Source organism: Larus michahellis, chromosome 3 (genome assembly GCF_964199755.1).
Source record: "Larus michahellis chromosome 3, bLarMic1.1, whole genome shotgun sequence".
Lineage (NCBI taxonomy): Eukaryota > Metazoa > Chordata > Aves > Charadriiformes > Laridae > Larus > Larus michahellis.
This window is the reverse complement of record NC_133898.1, coordinates 26,390,373-26,406,509: the sequence shown is the minus strand read 5'-3', so window position 1 is coordinate 26,406,509 and position 16,137 is coordinate 26,390,373. Positions and strand designations below refer to the sequence as shown.

At 44.1% G+C, this 16,137-nt stretch overlaps 1 protein-coding gene across 2 annotated transcripts; it reads left to right on the top strand.

The window, feature by feature from the left end:
* The first annotated feature begins 7,184 nt into the window (after positions 1–7,184).
* On the top strand, positions 7,185–14,949 carry CNRIP1 (cannabinoid receptor interacting protein 1). 2 transcript variants are annotated; one of them, XM_074579283.1, is made up of 4 exons: positions 7,185–7,431; positions 7,670–7,941; positions 8,602–8,746; positions 13,488–14,949. In XM_074579283.1, the coding sequence occupies exons 2-4, from the start codon at positions 7,763–7,765 to the stop codon at positions 13,650–13,652; spliced, it is 489 nt and encodes a 162-aa protein (XP_074435384.1). In that variant the 5' UTR covers positions 7,185–7,431; positions 7,670–7,762; the 3' UTR covers positions 13,653–14,949. The 2 variants fall into 2 exon arrangements, with proteins under 2 accessions (XP_074435384.1, XP_074435385.1); XM_074579284.1 differs by lacking the exon at positions 7,185–7,431 and having other exon boundaries at positions 7,666–7,941.
* Positions 14,950–16,137: the final 1,188 nt, after the last annotated feature.

Sequence of the window (16,137 nt, the reverse complement as noted above, 5' to 3'; positions counted from 1 at the left end):
TGCTGATAGAAGAAATTTGTTTATCAGATTTGTTCAGGTTTTGGAGTTTGATGCTGAGGCCTCCCAGAGAGGTTAGCTGTCGAATAAGCACAAATGGATTAAACCAGCGCATGACATAAATCACCACTGAATGCCGCTTTCTACAAGCATCTTTTAATAGCTGAAGAGCTCATTTGGCTGTATTTAGTAAAAGACAAGGCAAAATGATAATTTTCCAAAAGTTGATATACAGGAGAGTCACAACCACTCTTCCTCATACAGAAGGAAGGGTGGTGGTATAACAGAAGGCAACAAGAAGGCTGCTGCACTGCCAAGAGCAAAGTATTCTCCCGTGCACAAGACTCCAAATCACTTTTACAGCTGAGCCCATGCAGAAAAGGACTTGAGCCCAGGGTTACTCCATGTCACGTCTGCCACTTGTAAATATCCTGAAACAGGGACTTTTTCCACAAACAGCAATTCCTGTTCTCCATTTCATTCTCTGTTTGTCTCAGCCTTTACTCAGAAGTACACAGAAGTCTGCCAAGGTCTGTGAGAGAGGGCCAGAAGGTTAGAAGAGCCCTCAGAGACTTTCTCTAGCCGTTCCTCACTGATGCCTATTTAGTGGTTCTGAAAGCTTTGTGTCACAATTACAGTGGAGAACCTGCCTACCAGTCCCAGGGCCTCGAATGAATTCAAGATGCATTCCACAGTTCAGATGATGTAACTTAATTTTGGAGTTATATTTCTGTGAAGGCTCCCTTCACTTCTCATAAGCCTTAAAATGATGCCTCGTGGATTCAGGAGCTTGTAGACTCCTCCTGTATAACGTCTTTTTTGATCAGTAATTCCTTTTGCTTTAAGGAGGTGAATTATTTCCTTCTCTTCCCTTTCATTCCAGTAGTTCCATCTTTGGGAAAAGGTACACCTTTTTTTTTTTTTGCTCTGATTGGATAACCCAAAAATACAGGTCATAGACAATGATAACTCAAATTAAATACCTTTCACTGTATGGTTGGAAGCCAAATTATCCCTTTATTATCCGCCTTGAGGCCATAATGCTATGGAACCTGGGGCAAGCATTAGAGACAAAGAACTGTCTATCTTGCTCCCTCTCTCAGGCCTGAGGAAAGGAAACTCCTTCCCTACCTGGAAGGGCTTATACGGAACAAAGACAAAAGAATCTGCCAGTGTTTTCCTCCTGCAGGCAGCCTTTCCACAGGTTTTCCCTTCAGCAGCCCTGCTCGCCTGCTCCTGCTGGCTCAGTGTTTGTGCTGAGTCAGGATGACAGTGCGCTGCACGATAAATTGATGATACGAAACGTCCAGGGACAGATCCTCTTCAATAGAACATCTATATGACCTTATACTAAAAACTGGTTTAACGTGAACAGAAAAGGATGCTGACTCCACAATTTGGCAAAAGCTCAGTTTCTCATTTACCTGCATGAAAAGCCCTTGGAGGTGTGAAATGCAATTCTAGATGCAGTGGCACCAAGCCAATGACTCCAGACTTTACCATTAGCTACTTAAGCAACTCAGTGTCAAAACTTAAAATTACCTCTATCCAGTACTAGCTGGAAGCAACTACTTTTATAACATTTCTTTTCTCTGTATTGTTTCTATTTCATCTTCAAAATTCAGCTATTCCTTTTGCCTTTACGCCTTACGTGTCTGGAACAATCCTTTTCTGTTAACACTGAGGCTTGATTTCATTTATCGCACATCACCACAGGGGAATCAGCACTTCATCTTTTCCCAGGAAGAAATGTGCTGATCAGCCTAATCAGCCTAAGTTCACGTGAAGCAAAATGGTCCTTAACCATACAGTGGCCATGGCAGGTGTGAGAGGCAGCCTGGACTGCTGATGCATGTCTGTCTTCTTCGCGCAGCTATTCCCAAAGAACAGCACCAGGCATAAGAGAGAGGAAGAGATGTATTTCTTCTAGGTCTCCACAGAGGGGAGGATAGAACTTTGTCTGGCAGAAAGTAACCTGCACTGTGGAAACCTGCTATAACTTACCCTGTTCTCCCCATTTCTGCCAAAGGAGGTAAAGGTGCATGATGCTGGATTAACAACATATGCCACAATCTGCAACAGAGCTCTTAGCTCAATTTACTGGTGAGTGATCTGTTCTTGTACAGGAGATCTTGCTGCTGTATTTCCTCAGAAAATTCTGGGTTTTCTCTGCTACTTCAGGGTCTACTCCTGGAAGCACTGAAAAAAAAGAAAAAAGCAATCAGCCACACTTATCTGAGCGAGGGATCCAGCTGAGAAACTGATGGGCGTTTACGCTGAAAACTGGAGCCATATCTTTGCAAATAAATGTATCAGCTACAAGGAAGACAGGCGGTTTCTCAGCTTATTACATCAGTTTCATTGCCCTCTCTACTAGTTCTTGCACAGCCGTTCTTGAACATGTTTGCTGCATTGTAAATGCCATAAGCTCACTCCATCTGTAACAGAGCATGTGAATTCTCCATAAATATGCATCTCTCCAGCAAATCAAGCTGCATTTCCAGGGGAAATTAAATCAAATGCTATATGTTCAAAATTATTGTCTATATGAGAAAAATCATATATAGAAGTGGTTTGCAAAGGTGATAAAGACTCAGTCCAGCTTATAGTTCAGTAAAACCCATTCTCACTTCTGCGCAGAGGTTTCAAAAGAATTACAGTATTAAATCGAGAGCTGGCAGGTGCAAGTGTCAGCACAATTCACTCCATACGGAATCACATATATGGCTATTTTTAGTGAACAAGAGATTCTGGCTTTGCATCCTACTCTCGAAAAGAAACCCAAAGCTGGAACATTTCCAAATTTAGCACTGTGTTAAGAAAGTAATCAAAGAGGGGCAAGCATGAAAAGACTATCACAGATATTGTCCATATCACCTTGGAATCTAAATGCTGTGGGCTGGCTGTCGTAAATGAACCATCTTGTTCTGACTTCAAGGCAAATTTTATATATTTAATTATTGTGGGGCTATGCAGCAGAATTAGCGCATAAACTCTAAGTGGGAAGGCCTTCATAAATGGCAATACTGAAAAGCTTATGCAGTTAACATGTTATCATGCATGGAGAGATCATGTTAAGTGGATGCAGTTGAGAGACTAAATGGATTTCTCCAGAACATTTTCTAGACAAACTGGGCCAGCAGAAAGCATTGGCCATGGCTTGGCTGCATATTAGCTCTGGCTTTTCACCCAACCTCACCTGTGATCCACCTCTCCCCTACAGTCTCTCTCCATCAGTGATACATGCAGGCGATGTAGCTGCAGCAGGGAAGGCCTAGGCACAAGAGAGAGGTCTTGGAGGTTGAAGCTGCAGTGCAAGAAGACTTTCCTAGAAAAGTGAGATGAGAATAGCTGAGCAAGCTGGCTGCAACTCACTTGAGGGAGCTCACCACTCCCTTCAAAAGTACTAAGGGGTTCTCCAGGGCACAGGGCAGTGTTGCAATGTTCCTGCCCCAAGGAAAGGGAAGGGAATTAGCTTAATTACCTTGCTGACTCCAAACAACAGGTTGGGAAGCCTCAGATGCCAGGGGAACAAAAGGTAGATTTGAAGGACTGGGGAAAAAAACAACAAAAAGCAGTTTTCCACTTTGCAAAGACATTAAAGATTACAACCCCTCAAATGCAGGTGGAGAGAATAGAGGAATGGACACAAATTTATCTCTTTGTTCCTGGAAGTAAATTACTGCCATGGCTTAGGAGAAACAGGACCTTGTCCTAAATCTATGATGATCTATTTAGCTTCAAATCTTGTAAAGGTCAGCACATTTGTTCTGTGCTCCTGGCAAAACCACACTGCCATCTTCTTCCTGCAGGTATTTTGCTCCCTGCAGAATATCAAGCAATTAACATCAGGTAACCATGCAGCAGCCTGAGGGCTGGAACACACGGAAAATCCCCATGGGGACTAGAAGGGCACAGGTTTCTCTAGCCAGGGCCTATCCCACCACCCTCCGTGAGGGAGCAGCCCACAGCATCAGGCACCTCTATGGGCATGGGCTGAAGTCAAAGCAGGTAGTCAGCCTGCAGGTCAGGATCAACATCCATGACTGGATATGTCTGTAGCACAGCTAGAGACCAGCACTCCTAAGCATAACTCAGGAAGAGACTGAAGGCCCAGGGCTAAGCTGAAATAGGGCCCATGGGCAGAGGCGTGGGTGGAGGCCCCAGGTGAGGCTGGTCATGGCCATAAAGGTGGGTAGCAACAAAACTAACCTCCCAGCAAGACTTAGCAAAGGCAATGCCTCCCCCAATCCACACTGATAAAGAGCATCTGGTAGGATCAGATAAGTAAATGCACTAACAGCATGTGAAGTTATCAGATCAATAAAAAGAAAAGCAATGCCTACGTTTAAAATTGCGTCTTCATAAATGTTCTACTCTCACTGTGTTTCTCACGGTAAAACAGTTACTCAGCCTACGCATCCGTGATCCACAATACGATGCTTTTTTCAGTCCTCCCTCATGCTTGCCACTTCTTGCCACAGTGGTCTGGAATACAGTCACAGCCTGTGCTGTGTCCAGAGAAAGATGATCATTCAGGCAGAAATAATAAGAGAAAAAAAACTCGTTATAGATCTGACCTCTCGTGTACTTGGGAAACTAATTGCAATCAATGTCTTCAGCTACACACAATTTACTACAACATGATATGTCTGGCCCGTGAGGCGGGTAAAACTGATCCCTGGGAACGGCCATTATTCTTCACACAGCACTTTAAGTGATACTATCAGATTCCCCATGTGTAAGGCCTCTGTGATTTCGTACTGAATTACATTGAAACTCCCAGAAGTGGGGATTGCTGCAAGCAAAACTTTCAACAAGCCACAAAGTGCAGCAGTTTCAGCAGAATATAATGAAAAATTAGAATTCTCTTGCAACGAGCAAACAAGATAGGGAGAAATGCACACGTGGTCTTCTTTTGTGGAGCCACACTGTTATGAGATACACGTATATATATATAGCAGCTGCTTCCTCACCTGAAAACCTGTACATACTACTTCATTGTCTGCTAACTTCCAAGATATTTTCAAGACCATTCGCTGTTGACCTAGACGAGGGTTAGAAAGACTCATTTTACCTATTTTTCGTGTCTGCTTTTGAGGATCTTTAAAGTCAGCAACAATCTTTGCAACAAATCAAGTTCAGTGTATGATTCATGATCAATATTTGGCCCTCACAATGGGATGAGTAGCTCCTGCAACTTACTACTTTATTAGACGCAACTACTCTCTGATTAGGTACTCTTTGACAATATAAGAGTCTTGGGTGACTCACCAAGCCTAAAAGATTCTTCTCCTACATTAATGTTGATAATGTACCTCATCGTACACAGGGAATTGTTGTTTTATTTTTTTTAATGGCATTTGTTTAATCCTTGACTGTTCAGTGGGAGAAGCAACGACTGCATTGTGTAACAATTAGCTGGATACCTAATAAAGACAAATAAAGCAGGATTTTTTTTTTTTTTTTTTGCAGAGGTTAAGTATTCAGCAGAATCTGTTCTTTTGCTTAATGTTCACAATAAAATTAATTCACTAATTAACTTGCATGCACAAAGAAACGCAGCTGGGTAACGCTATATCTTCCATTTGGCTTAGCAATACTACATTTTACCAGCATGTGTACATCCCATCTTCAGACAAACAAAGAAAAGGTCAAGTTCAATGCAACGTGTAGCTATGAAATTCTCCTAACAAAATCATGAACTCTGCCATTATGTCTGATCACAAAAAAAAAGTATTTGTGGTCCAAGGCCTGTGTCAGCCATAAGAATGTTACAGTTTTAACAGCAAAGAAGAACAAATGCAAAAGAATGGAAAGAATCCTGCTCCTGGATTAAAAGCAATCTCTAACTGTTAGATTGGAATGAGACCCGCAGAGAGTTGAATTATGGTCAACTTCTAGGTTCAAAGGTCTTTCTCCTTGAAGAAACAGTATCAGTCATAGGTAAAGAGTAGTATTAGACTTAAAGAAATGAGATTTTAATCTCATAGTGCAATTACAGTAGTTTGGGTTTTTCTATTAAGATTGTGATAAGGTGATGATAAAATAAAAAAAAATTCCAGCAGAAAACTTGAGCCAAATATTGATGTTGACAGTTGACCTCAGGGTGCAAGAAAATGACCCTCAGCCTAGGCGTGGTAGCTCACAAAAACCTTTCACTCTACAGGGAGATGCAGCACAAACCCAGGTCTTTGCTCTCTGCCCTCCCCTCCCTCTCAGGCAGCTCTGGCTCCTGAGTGCCACTATGCAGATGCTTCAACCCACCCTAGAGGGCTTGATCAGCTGGCAGGAGCCAGCTTTCCGTGGTGAGGGGATCAGCAGAGTGATTTGTTCAATATATTCATCAGTGACTCAGATGAGGGGACAGAGTGTATCCTCAGCAAGTTTGCTGTTGATACAAAACTGGGAGAAGTGGCTGACACACTGTGGCTGTGCTGCCATTCAGTGAGACCTGGACAGGCTAGAGAGTTGAGCAGAGAGGAATCTTATGAAGTTAAACAGGGGCAAGCATAGGGTCCTCCACCTAGGGAGGAATAACCCCATGCTCCAGTACAGGTTAGGGGCTGACCTGCTAGAAAGCAGCTCTGCAGAGAAGGACCTGGGAATAGTAGTGGACAACAAGTTGACCATGAGTAAGCAATGTGCCCTTGTAGCCAAGAAGGCCAATGGTATCCTGGTGTGCATTAAAAAGAGCATGGCCATCAGGTCAAGGGAAGTTATTCTCCCCCTCTACTCTGTGCTGATGGGGCCACATATGGAGTACCATGTGCAGTTCTGGGATACCCAGTTCAAGAAAGACAAGGAACTACTGGAGAGAGTCCAGCAGAGGGCTACGAAGATGATCAGGGGACTGAAGCATATCTCATATAAGGAAAGGCTGGGAGACCTGGGTCTGTTTAGCCTGGAGAAGACTGAGAGGGGACCTTATGGATGCTTATAAATATCTAAAGGGCGGTTGTCAAGAGGATGGGGATAGACTCTTTTCAGTGGTGCCTGGAGACAGGACAAGGGGCAATGGGCACGAACTGGAACACAGGAAATTTCGTCTGAACATGAAGAAAAAAATCTTTACTTTCAGGGTGACACAGCACTGGAACAGGTTGTAGAGTCTCCTTCTCTGGAGAAATTCAAAACCCGCCTGGATGCGATCCTGTGCAACCTGCTCTAGGTGAACCTGCTTTGGCAGGGGGGTTGGACTAGATGATCTCTATAGAGGTCCCTTCCAACCCCTGCCGTTGATTCCCCCTCCGCCGATACCCCCGGGCGCGCCGCCCGCCGGCGAGGGGGCTCCCCGCGGGGTACTCCCTGCCCGCGCCGCTGTCCGCCCCGCTGGTGCTGAACGGCGGCGGCGGCGGCGCCCGCCCGGCACGGCACAGCACGGCACGGCTCCCCCGTGCTCCCTCCGGAACAAACGGCGGGATTAAGGCTGCGGTAATCGGGGCCGGATTAACTCCCTGGAAACCGGCTGCAATCTGAGCAGCTGCAAATGTCCCCCAACCCGGGGGAAGGCGGTGGCGGGGGGGGGGAGCGCATCCGCCGCCCAGATGCTGCGCCGCGATTAAGGGGGAGGGAAAAAACAAATATATCATCCGCTGCTTTTGGGAAGGGCTAGGCTGGCTGGGATCCGGCAGCCCCTCCTCTTCCTCCTCCCTCCTCCTCTTCCTCTCAGCCTCGCTCTCCTCTCCCGGCCAGCCGCCTTCAGCGGAGGGGGCGAGACGAGCGCAGACCCCGCAGCGCCCCCCCCCCACCCCGGCGACAAGCGATGGGCGACATCCCCGGCCTCGTGAAAATCAGCGTCTCCCTCAAAATCCAGCCCAACGACGGGGCGGTGTATTTCAAGGTGGACGGGCAACGCTTCGGCCAGAACCGCACCATCAAGCTGCTGACGGGGGCCAAATACAAGATCGAGGTGTCCCTCCGGCCCGGCACCGTCCAGGCCACGTAAGTGCAGCCCCCCTGCCCGGGGCGGCTCCCCCGGCCCTCCCTTCCCCGCCGCTTTATTTTTAGAGGTTTAATATTTTTTCCTGGCAGGCTGACAGCACGGGGTTTCCGTGATTTCTCCCTCCCCACCCTTTTGCTTTAGTGGCCCCGTTTCTAGGTCCCCGGCCAGCTGTTCCCACTGCCTTGCCCGGCTGGCCTGGGAGAGAGGCTGCGTTTTGGAGTCGCTTCCTTCTCCCGGAGCTCTTCCAAGCTCAGCTTCTTTTCTCCCTCCTTCCCCGCGGTTTGCCCTGGAGGCAGAGGGAAGAGGCCCCTCCAGCCCTGCACGTCAGGGATGCTCCGTGGCAAAGCAGAGATGAGGACCAGGGAGGATGCAGATGGGGAATCAGCCCTGGAGAAGGGATTCAACTAACCCATCCCCAGCTACTGGAGATCAGACACCACCACCACCCCCTTTCCTTTCCACACCTTCCCTGGGTGCATGCAGAGCCTTGACATTTTTCAGGAGCCCCAGTGAGTCAGCAGCACCTGCAGGTCTGCTAAAATCCCTGAAGCATCCCCCAAGCGTGGAGGCTGCCAGGCTGCAAGCCATGTGCTGGCTCCACGCTACTAGGGAAGGGGACATGCAGGGCCACTAAAAGGCTGGATTCCATCTCTCTGCAGAACAATGGGCATCGGGGGTGTCAACGTCCCGCTGGAGGAGAAATCGAGAGATGCACAGGTGGCCTCTTACACAGGGATCTACGACACAGAAGGGGTGCCCCATACCAAGAGTGGAGAGAGACAGCCCATCCAGGTCAACATGCAGGTATGTGGTTCTCTGCACGGTGGGAGCCTGGTGTGGGGAGACAAGGGAGGGCAGCATGGGGTTGATACGCAGAGAGAGGTGTGGAGGTGAAATATTCCAGGGCAAAGTCTGATCACAGCTACTGCCCTTCTCTTTGCTGTGCATCAGTAAGACAGCTGGTCACAGCGTAGCTGGAAAACACAAGCCCTGCTTCCCAAGGGGAAGCCAAGACAGCAGCAAGGGCCAGGAAGTAGCATGAGGATTTCTAGAGACCTGCAAAACTCTTTGGGGTGCTGCAGCAGAAAGAAACGTGAGCTGAACCTCTCCCCTCTTCTGCAGGACATATTACAGACTTCAGGTAACTCCCACCAAGATCCCTGGCTAGGAATCAAATCCCAAACCCCTGGCATACAGGGAGCTCCCGGCATACAGGGAGCCCCCTTTTGCCTCCCAGCACTGCCAGGGTTTTTGGAGCAGAGCATGTCCCCTTCCACTCTCCTCCTCCACCTGTCATCTGCAGGATGCCTGAGGACTTTCCAGAGGCTGAAATCATGTGTGAGAACAGCCCCCCTCTCCCCACTGTCTTCTCCCTTCCCCACAAGCTTCTATTATCATATTATCTCTGCATCCACAAACCTAAGCTCTTATTCAAGCACTTCCTCACCCCAACCTTAAAGAGAAGCTCCAAGGGCCAGAATCAGTATACGCAGTGACCCCAAAGTGAGATGAGAAAAGCTCCAGCCCGTAAGGCAGCAGAGCTGACAGAAGACAGGAAGAGCAGTGCGCAGATTTCCACAGCACTCTTTGGGTGGTAGGCTCTGAGTGCAGAGGGAGATTTGTTTTGTTCTGACTTTGGTTTGGTTGGTTGTTGTTTCCCCACCCTCCTCCTGATTACAATTCTGAAGGATTCCTGCTGTTTATTTTATGCCTCCTGTACAAAAAAGGGGAAGCAGGGCAGTAAGCCATCTTCATCTGAAGCTCTCTTAAGGCTCTGTTCCAACTTACACAAGTTTAGGACCTTGCCAAGGCCACCAGATTTCAGCTTTTTCTCACATTTGCTTACTGCACACAGGATTTAATCTTGATCTTTATCTTCACAACTTTTTTCTGGAATCATCATTTAGCATGGCAATCCCCTTCTGAATAAGAACTGTAACATCTCCATTTGGCATTTCTGACAATTACAGCATGCACAACTTAATTTTGGAGACCCATATCACATTAACAGTTACCACTTCATAATCCTAGGTTAATAAGACTACCCTGAAGTATTTGTTCACATTAATCACTTTTCTAAACAGTGAGCTGCTTTTAACACACAGGAAAACCAGACACCCAGCAGGACTTCTCAACCAGCTGAAAAGGGCTGCTGGATGCCACTGTTGAGTACTGCAGTTGTATTTCACAGTGTCCTTATACCAGGAGCTGAAAGGGCAGTGCTCCCAAAAAGACAGCTGCTTTGACTAAGGCATCCCTACTTTGATAGCCACCTTAACCCTTGAGTGCAGCACTGATGTGAACTCTGAAAATCTGGAAGTTTACCTTTTCTTAGGGAGGAAACCAAGTCAAATCACAAATGAAGTAATTTCTAGAAATGCAAGGAGGGTCTGATTTTCAGATAGAAGCTCTGAGATGGTTTGTTGCAGCATCAGAATGAGTAGTCACAATATTTGTCCAAACAGTTGCTTTTACAAATCAAATCCTGGGATATTAACCATGAAGCTAACAGGATTTTCAAGCATTAAGCAGGTCCTCAACCCTTTTTAGGATTTGATCTTGGCAGATAGGTTCTAAAGTACAGACTTAGATGTCCACAATTGATACTTTTAAGTATTAAATATAGGCAACTCAACAGGGATTTACATGTTTAACTCATCATTTAGCTGCTTAGCTGCACAGAGCCCTAACAGATTTAGGGAACCAGCCTCAGATACCCCAGTCTGAAAACTGCTTCTGATACCTACCTCCCAAATCTTCAAAACTGGGCTTATTGCATACGGCTTTAAATTTTCCTATTTCCTTCAACTATGAGGAACTTCTGCCTCCACTTCCTTTTCTAGAACAGGCGGGATCCTGATGCATCCTAGGGAGATAAGGACACTATTTAAGGCATAAAATCTGAACTCGCATTAGAAATAGATTGTGAGGTCAGTCCTGCAGTTAAAAACTGGTCTAATACTGCCAAATCTGATGCCTGAAAGACAGAAGGTCCATAAAGGTCCATAAGAATTTATTTCCTATCTGCTCTAAAACTTTAAGCAAATAACTCTTTGTGCTCCTACTTTAACTGGCTAGTAGACATCTGAGCCGTTACAGCCATAGTTTATATGTGTAAAACAACAATCCTGTTTCTGAATTCCAGAATCCAAGGATGTGTTTTACCCATGAACTGATAAACTGTCTAGCAAATGGTGTAAACTAAGTTAGAAACTTCTCTTTGGGTCTCATTTTGTTCTTGGTCAGACTAGACTAAGATTCAACAAAGAAGCTAGACCTCTATTCCCAGTAATAAAACCTCCATTCCCAGTAATAAATAGCCATCAAATCATCCCAGCATGCAAATTCAGAGGGAGTGATTAAATAAGTATTCACTCCTATAGCACCGGATGACAGAGAACAGCAGACGGAAACAGGCTTCTAAGCCTGACCTGATAAAGAATAGGGCCATCCCTACTCCCTGGGGAAGCCCCTATAGAGGCCCAGTAGAGGAGCTGGGATTCAGCTGCAGGAGCCACAGGAATTCAGGAAGCTCTGAGGATGCAGAATCCTCATTATGCTACAGAGCTGCTGCATCTGCTCAGGACTGGGATGGCTGGTGTGCATGGTAGTAGAAAAGCTCTGCAATTAATTCTTTCCTTCTCCTGGAAATCCACATCAAACTACTCAGGGTAGCTCAGCAAACTGGGTCACTGGAAGAAGATAGAATTAGTTTTCTTCCTCTGTCTTTTTGAAATTCAGATCCTCCACACATTAAATGAAATGAAATGCTGCTCCTGTATCATACCACCTTCTACAAATGCTATTAGAAATGCCTCCTCTTCCTCAGTTTCCAGACTGAGAGTGGCTGATGCTCCTCTCTGACAATTTCTCTGCGTGGATTGTGCACAGTAACATCCAATGTGATTAACCTTTACTATATTGCATTACGAGTGTTATCAGGATTACTATCAAAGATGATTAATTAAAAAAACCCTTAATTAAGGTTTTAGTTGCTTGGAGGGATAAAATAGCCTGTACATCTGATTCTCTCTTTGTCAAAGGAATCAGCAGAAATATTTCAGCTACTCCTTTAAGGTAACACTTGGAACTGGAGCCAAATAAAAACCTTCCACTAACAGCACACAGCAACTCCTGCTGTTGTCAAGGCTAAATTTAAGTTACCACAGTGGGCTGGGGGAAGGTTTAAAGCAATGCCCAATACGCAGCAGCAGCTTACAAACCGCATCTTGAATTAAAAATAAATAACTACATGTCCTTCTGTGAAAACTGGATACAGAAGGCTCTGCATTCAACTCAGGACGAGTCACTGTGTAAAAGCGCTTTCATACTGACTTTGCAAGTGTGATTGTAACAGGCAGATGACCAAAGCTCAGCTCGCAGGCACATGATGGGAATGGAAAACAGTCAAGTGAAGAAGCTGTCATTAGAGTGAGTGATGGAAACACTTAAAAGGAAAAAATGCTGAAGAACAGAGTATCATTTAGTAGCACTGAATCCACTAACAACATAACACAATCAACAAACCATACTACTGGGACCAACAACAATGCATAGAGGCATCACATCCACGCTGTAGGCTCTCTGCAAGGTCTCAAGGCACAGGAACCCAAACATCACCATCATAACTGAAGTCATGATATATCCTTGTAAGCCTCATTCATATGGCTTTTCTGATACTACAAGGGTATCTAGCAATGGTTTCAAAGAAAGTGAGAGATTTTATTTTACAGAACTTAGCGTAGCCATAGTCCCATTCACTTCAAAGTTGCAAGCACAATCAGACAACTTGCAGTCAACATTTCACTACCCCTTCACTGTATTAGCCCCTTATCTCCTTCCTACCCACTCTTACTCATAGCTAAGTTTGAAAAGCTGCACTATCACAGTACAACTAGCAATTACAGAAATGCACAAAGGAGAACTTCTTTTCCTTAAGTTTCATGTAAAATGCGGAACAGGATCCCAGGGAAGTAAGCGATCTAATAGCAGCATGTCTCAATCAAGACACTCCAAACACAAGGCTACAAAATATAGGGACATTAAAGATTTCCAATTGAGCAAAAGAAGGAATCTTCCCAGTAGTACCTGCAGCCTCTAGGTATGGTATAAAGGTGAAGCAATGGCCTGTATCACTACAGATCACTGCTACATGATACATATATAGAAGCCACTTGTATATATGAGATCACGCCAACTACTGTTGTGTCATCTTCAGAAGAATTATAGCTTTGATTCTTGCTGTCAGTAACATTTATCCATACAGGAACTTGAGTATTTTTATTCCCTTGCCTTTCCCAGATATAAGTGCAAGAGGAGAGTACACAAAGAACCTGATCCTTCATGTTTTATGTATGCCTAAGCATAAAAGACTTCATGACTGCTAGAGCAGACTTTACAGATCTTTGATTTATTGACTTGAGGAACAATAACCCTTTATCAGCTGTTTTACATTCTGCAGTTTCATAAGTGTTGTTTCTCATTAAGAGAGAGAAACCAACAGAATAACCAGCTCACTAACACTGATATTCCCTCTTCCTCGCAGTTTAATGACATTGGCGTTTTTGAAACAGTCTGGCAAGTCAAGTTCTACAACTACCACAAGCGGGATCATTGCCAATGGGGAAACAGTTTTGGCAGTATTGAGTACGAATGCAAACCAAATGAAACGCGGAGTCTTATGTGGATCAATAAAGAGTCCTTCCACTGAAGAGATGTGAAACCAATACTGCTGGACAATCTCCCTAAAGAAAAATCTACCTTTCTAAACCAGCAAGGAGCCTTAACAAAGGCATACTGTAACGTTGATTTGTTCCATAAGTTTCCAACAACTACGTTGTATATACAGGTGGTGCCACTAAAATGTTTGCCTATTACTGTATTTTAAGTTTACCATGGCATCTGCAACATTCTTTATCTGCCACCCTGAGAATACTGAAAAGTTCATGGTAAAGAATATTTGATAGCTGGGTAGAAAGTTGTACCATCATAATACTGTCATAACTATTTGGATTTATTCCCCACTAAATGGTTCCACTAGACCTAACAACTTTTGTGAAGTGTTTTGCTTTATTGCTTAGAATTTGGATGCAACATGATATCAGTGATTTCTGTATTTATATTTGTGTTTGCTCCTAAATCGGTGTGCTCCTTCAAGCATTTTGTCGTACATGTCATCCCAGTGGACAGCAAAAAGTGCAAATTATGGATATTTACAGGTTTAGCTAAATGGCAGCTACTGCACTGTGGATATTGTGCTTTCATACCAAGGGACTTGGAAATTCATTCTCCCTTTTAAGTGCTGTAAAATATTATGTGAAGTTTGCTAATTTACCAAATCTCTCAAAATAAGATTCTTTGTTGTTAAGTTTCCCAGTCTCAGAAATAGCTTTAGGAAATGGCATAAAACACACTAACCTGAAAAAAGGAAAAGCAATAAATCAGCTGTGGTATCAAAGACATCTAACAACATGGCTAATACCTATCTTAAGACCATATAGTATTCTTGAAAGATATAGCAGCCATACTTAATTCAGTTCTTAGAGTAGGAGTTCTGACAGTAATCTCCATTTTTGTTTTAATGACACATCACTCAAATCAGTGAAATCCTACAAATCAACTTCTTCAAGCCTGACTACTGTATTATACCAAAATCAACAGGATTTCTGACAACGAACACTCAGCAACATGAAGAGTGCAGATCCCAGTGCACATTTATACATGCACTGCACTCTTTCAAATAAAGGTAAGCATTTGCATGGTTATGACTAAAGGTGCTACATAAACACTCGATCAGTGTTTAACACATACAGACAACAAAAAACAAACATATCTCTTCTTTCAGTAAATAAAGCAGGGAAATACCTGCACTGTCCCATCCCCAAGTTGGGCTGAAGTAAGCTGTCGGTTCTTGCGTATCCATTATTCCCTTTGTGAATAACTTGTAAATTGTGTATGTAAATGGTAACCGTTACTTTTGATCTTTGTAATAAAGGACTTAAACAATTTCTTCTCTAGTATGACGATCTAAGTGAGTTGAAAAATACTGTATCAAAAAATGCAGTGGTTTTATAAAGTTAGACTGCAAAGGCTACATAGTCAGTGCTTTCCAGTCCAAAAATACCTCATGTTCTTTACCCAAAGCTGCTGTTTCTAGGAAATACAGATCCAATGTGCTAGAATGCAGACAGTTGTGGTAACGCTCAATACAATTTATTGATAAAATTAAACTGCATTTTGTTGCACTAACATAGCGTGGAAAGTACAGATTTAGGACAGAAATGAAATACCAAACAAATATCTTCTTCCATTGAATTATTAATCAAAAAGCTTGACTGTCTGCAGATTTCCACATTCAAAAGAGCCTGACTGTAGCACTGATGTAATACACCACGGGAACAGTGAGCTAGCCAGCTGCATCTCTACTCTGAGGCATTATTACACATGCAAAGTTCAATGAAATTCTAGAAATAATCCCGTGTTAACTTCTTTCCTAGGCTCTTCCTAAACTGCAGAAAGAATTCTTCAAAATGAAAAAACTGAACTAAGCAAATTCAAATAAAAGCTGTATTTCAGACAGAAGTGCTATTGCCACCACTTTAGCAGAAATTTCCAGCTAACAGGCTTCAATGATACCAAACTTCTACCTGTCAATCAATTCCATCTCTGCACTGCTAGAACATGATTTTCTTCCACAATTGTCATTCTTTGCTTTATTTTGTTTGACCATACAAACCAGAATCCCATCAGCCAGAAATATGTAAGATTTATAATTTACCAGAGAAACTTCTGTCCTAGTAAAATTAAAATGTGTAAGACAGACCTTCACGTCTATGTTCAGCTTCTATAAAAACCATGGCCCACGATGTCCTAGCCCTCCAGCATTTAAACATTATAATGAATAAATCCAGCCTATCCTGCCACAGGAGGGCTATTATTCTCAGCTGGCTGGAAGCACGCCTTTCCCAAGGTAAATACACATGTTCATATTAATGCCAAATAGGGCATCAATTTTCTCACACCCTAGCAAGCCCTGCAGCAATTCAGCTGAAATCACTTCAGAGTGTGGTGAAGAGCCCACAGATGGAGCGAGTTGCTCTTAAGAGGAAGGAGAAAATGGCTAGACCAACTGTCTCTCCATATCTCAATACTGAACATCGCTGCCCAGGACCATAGCACCCCTTTCACAGACAGTG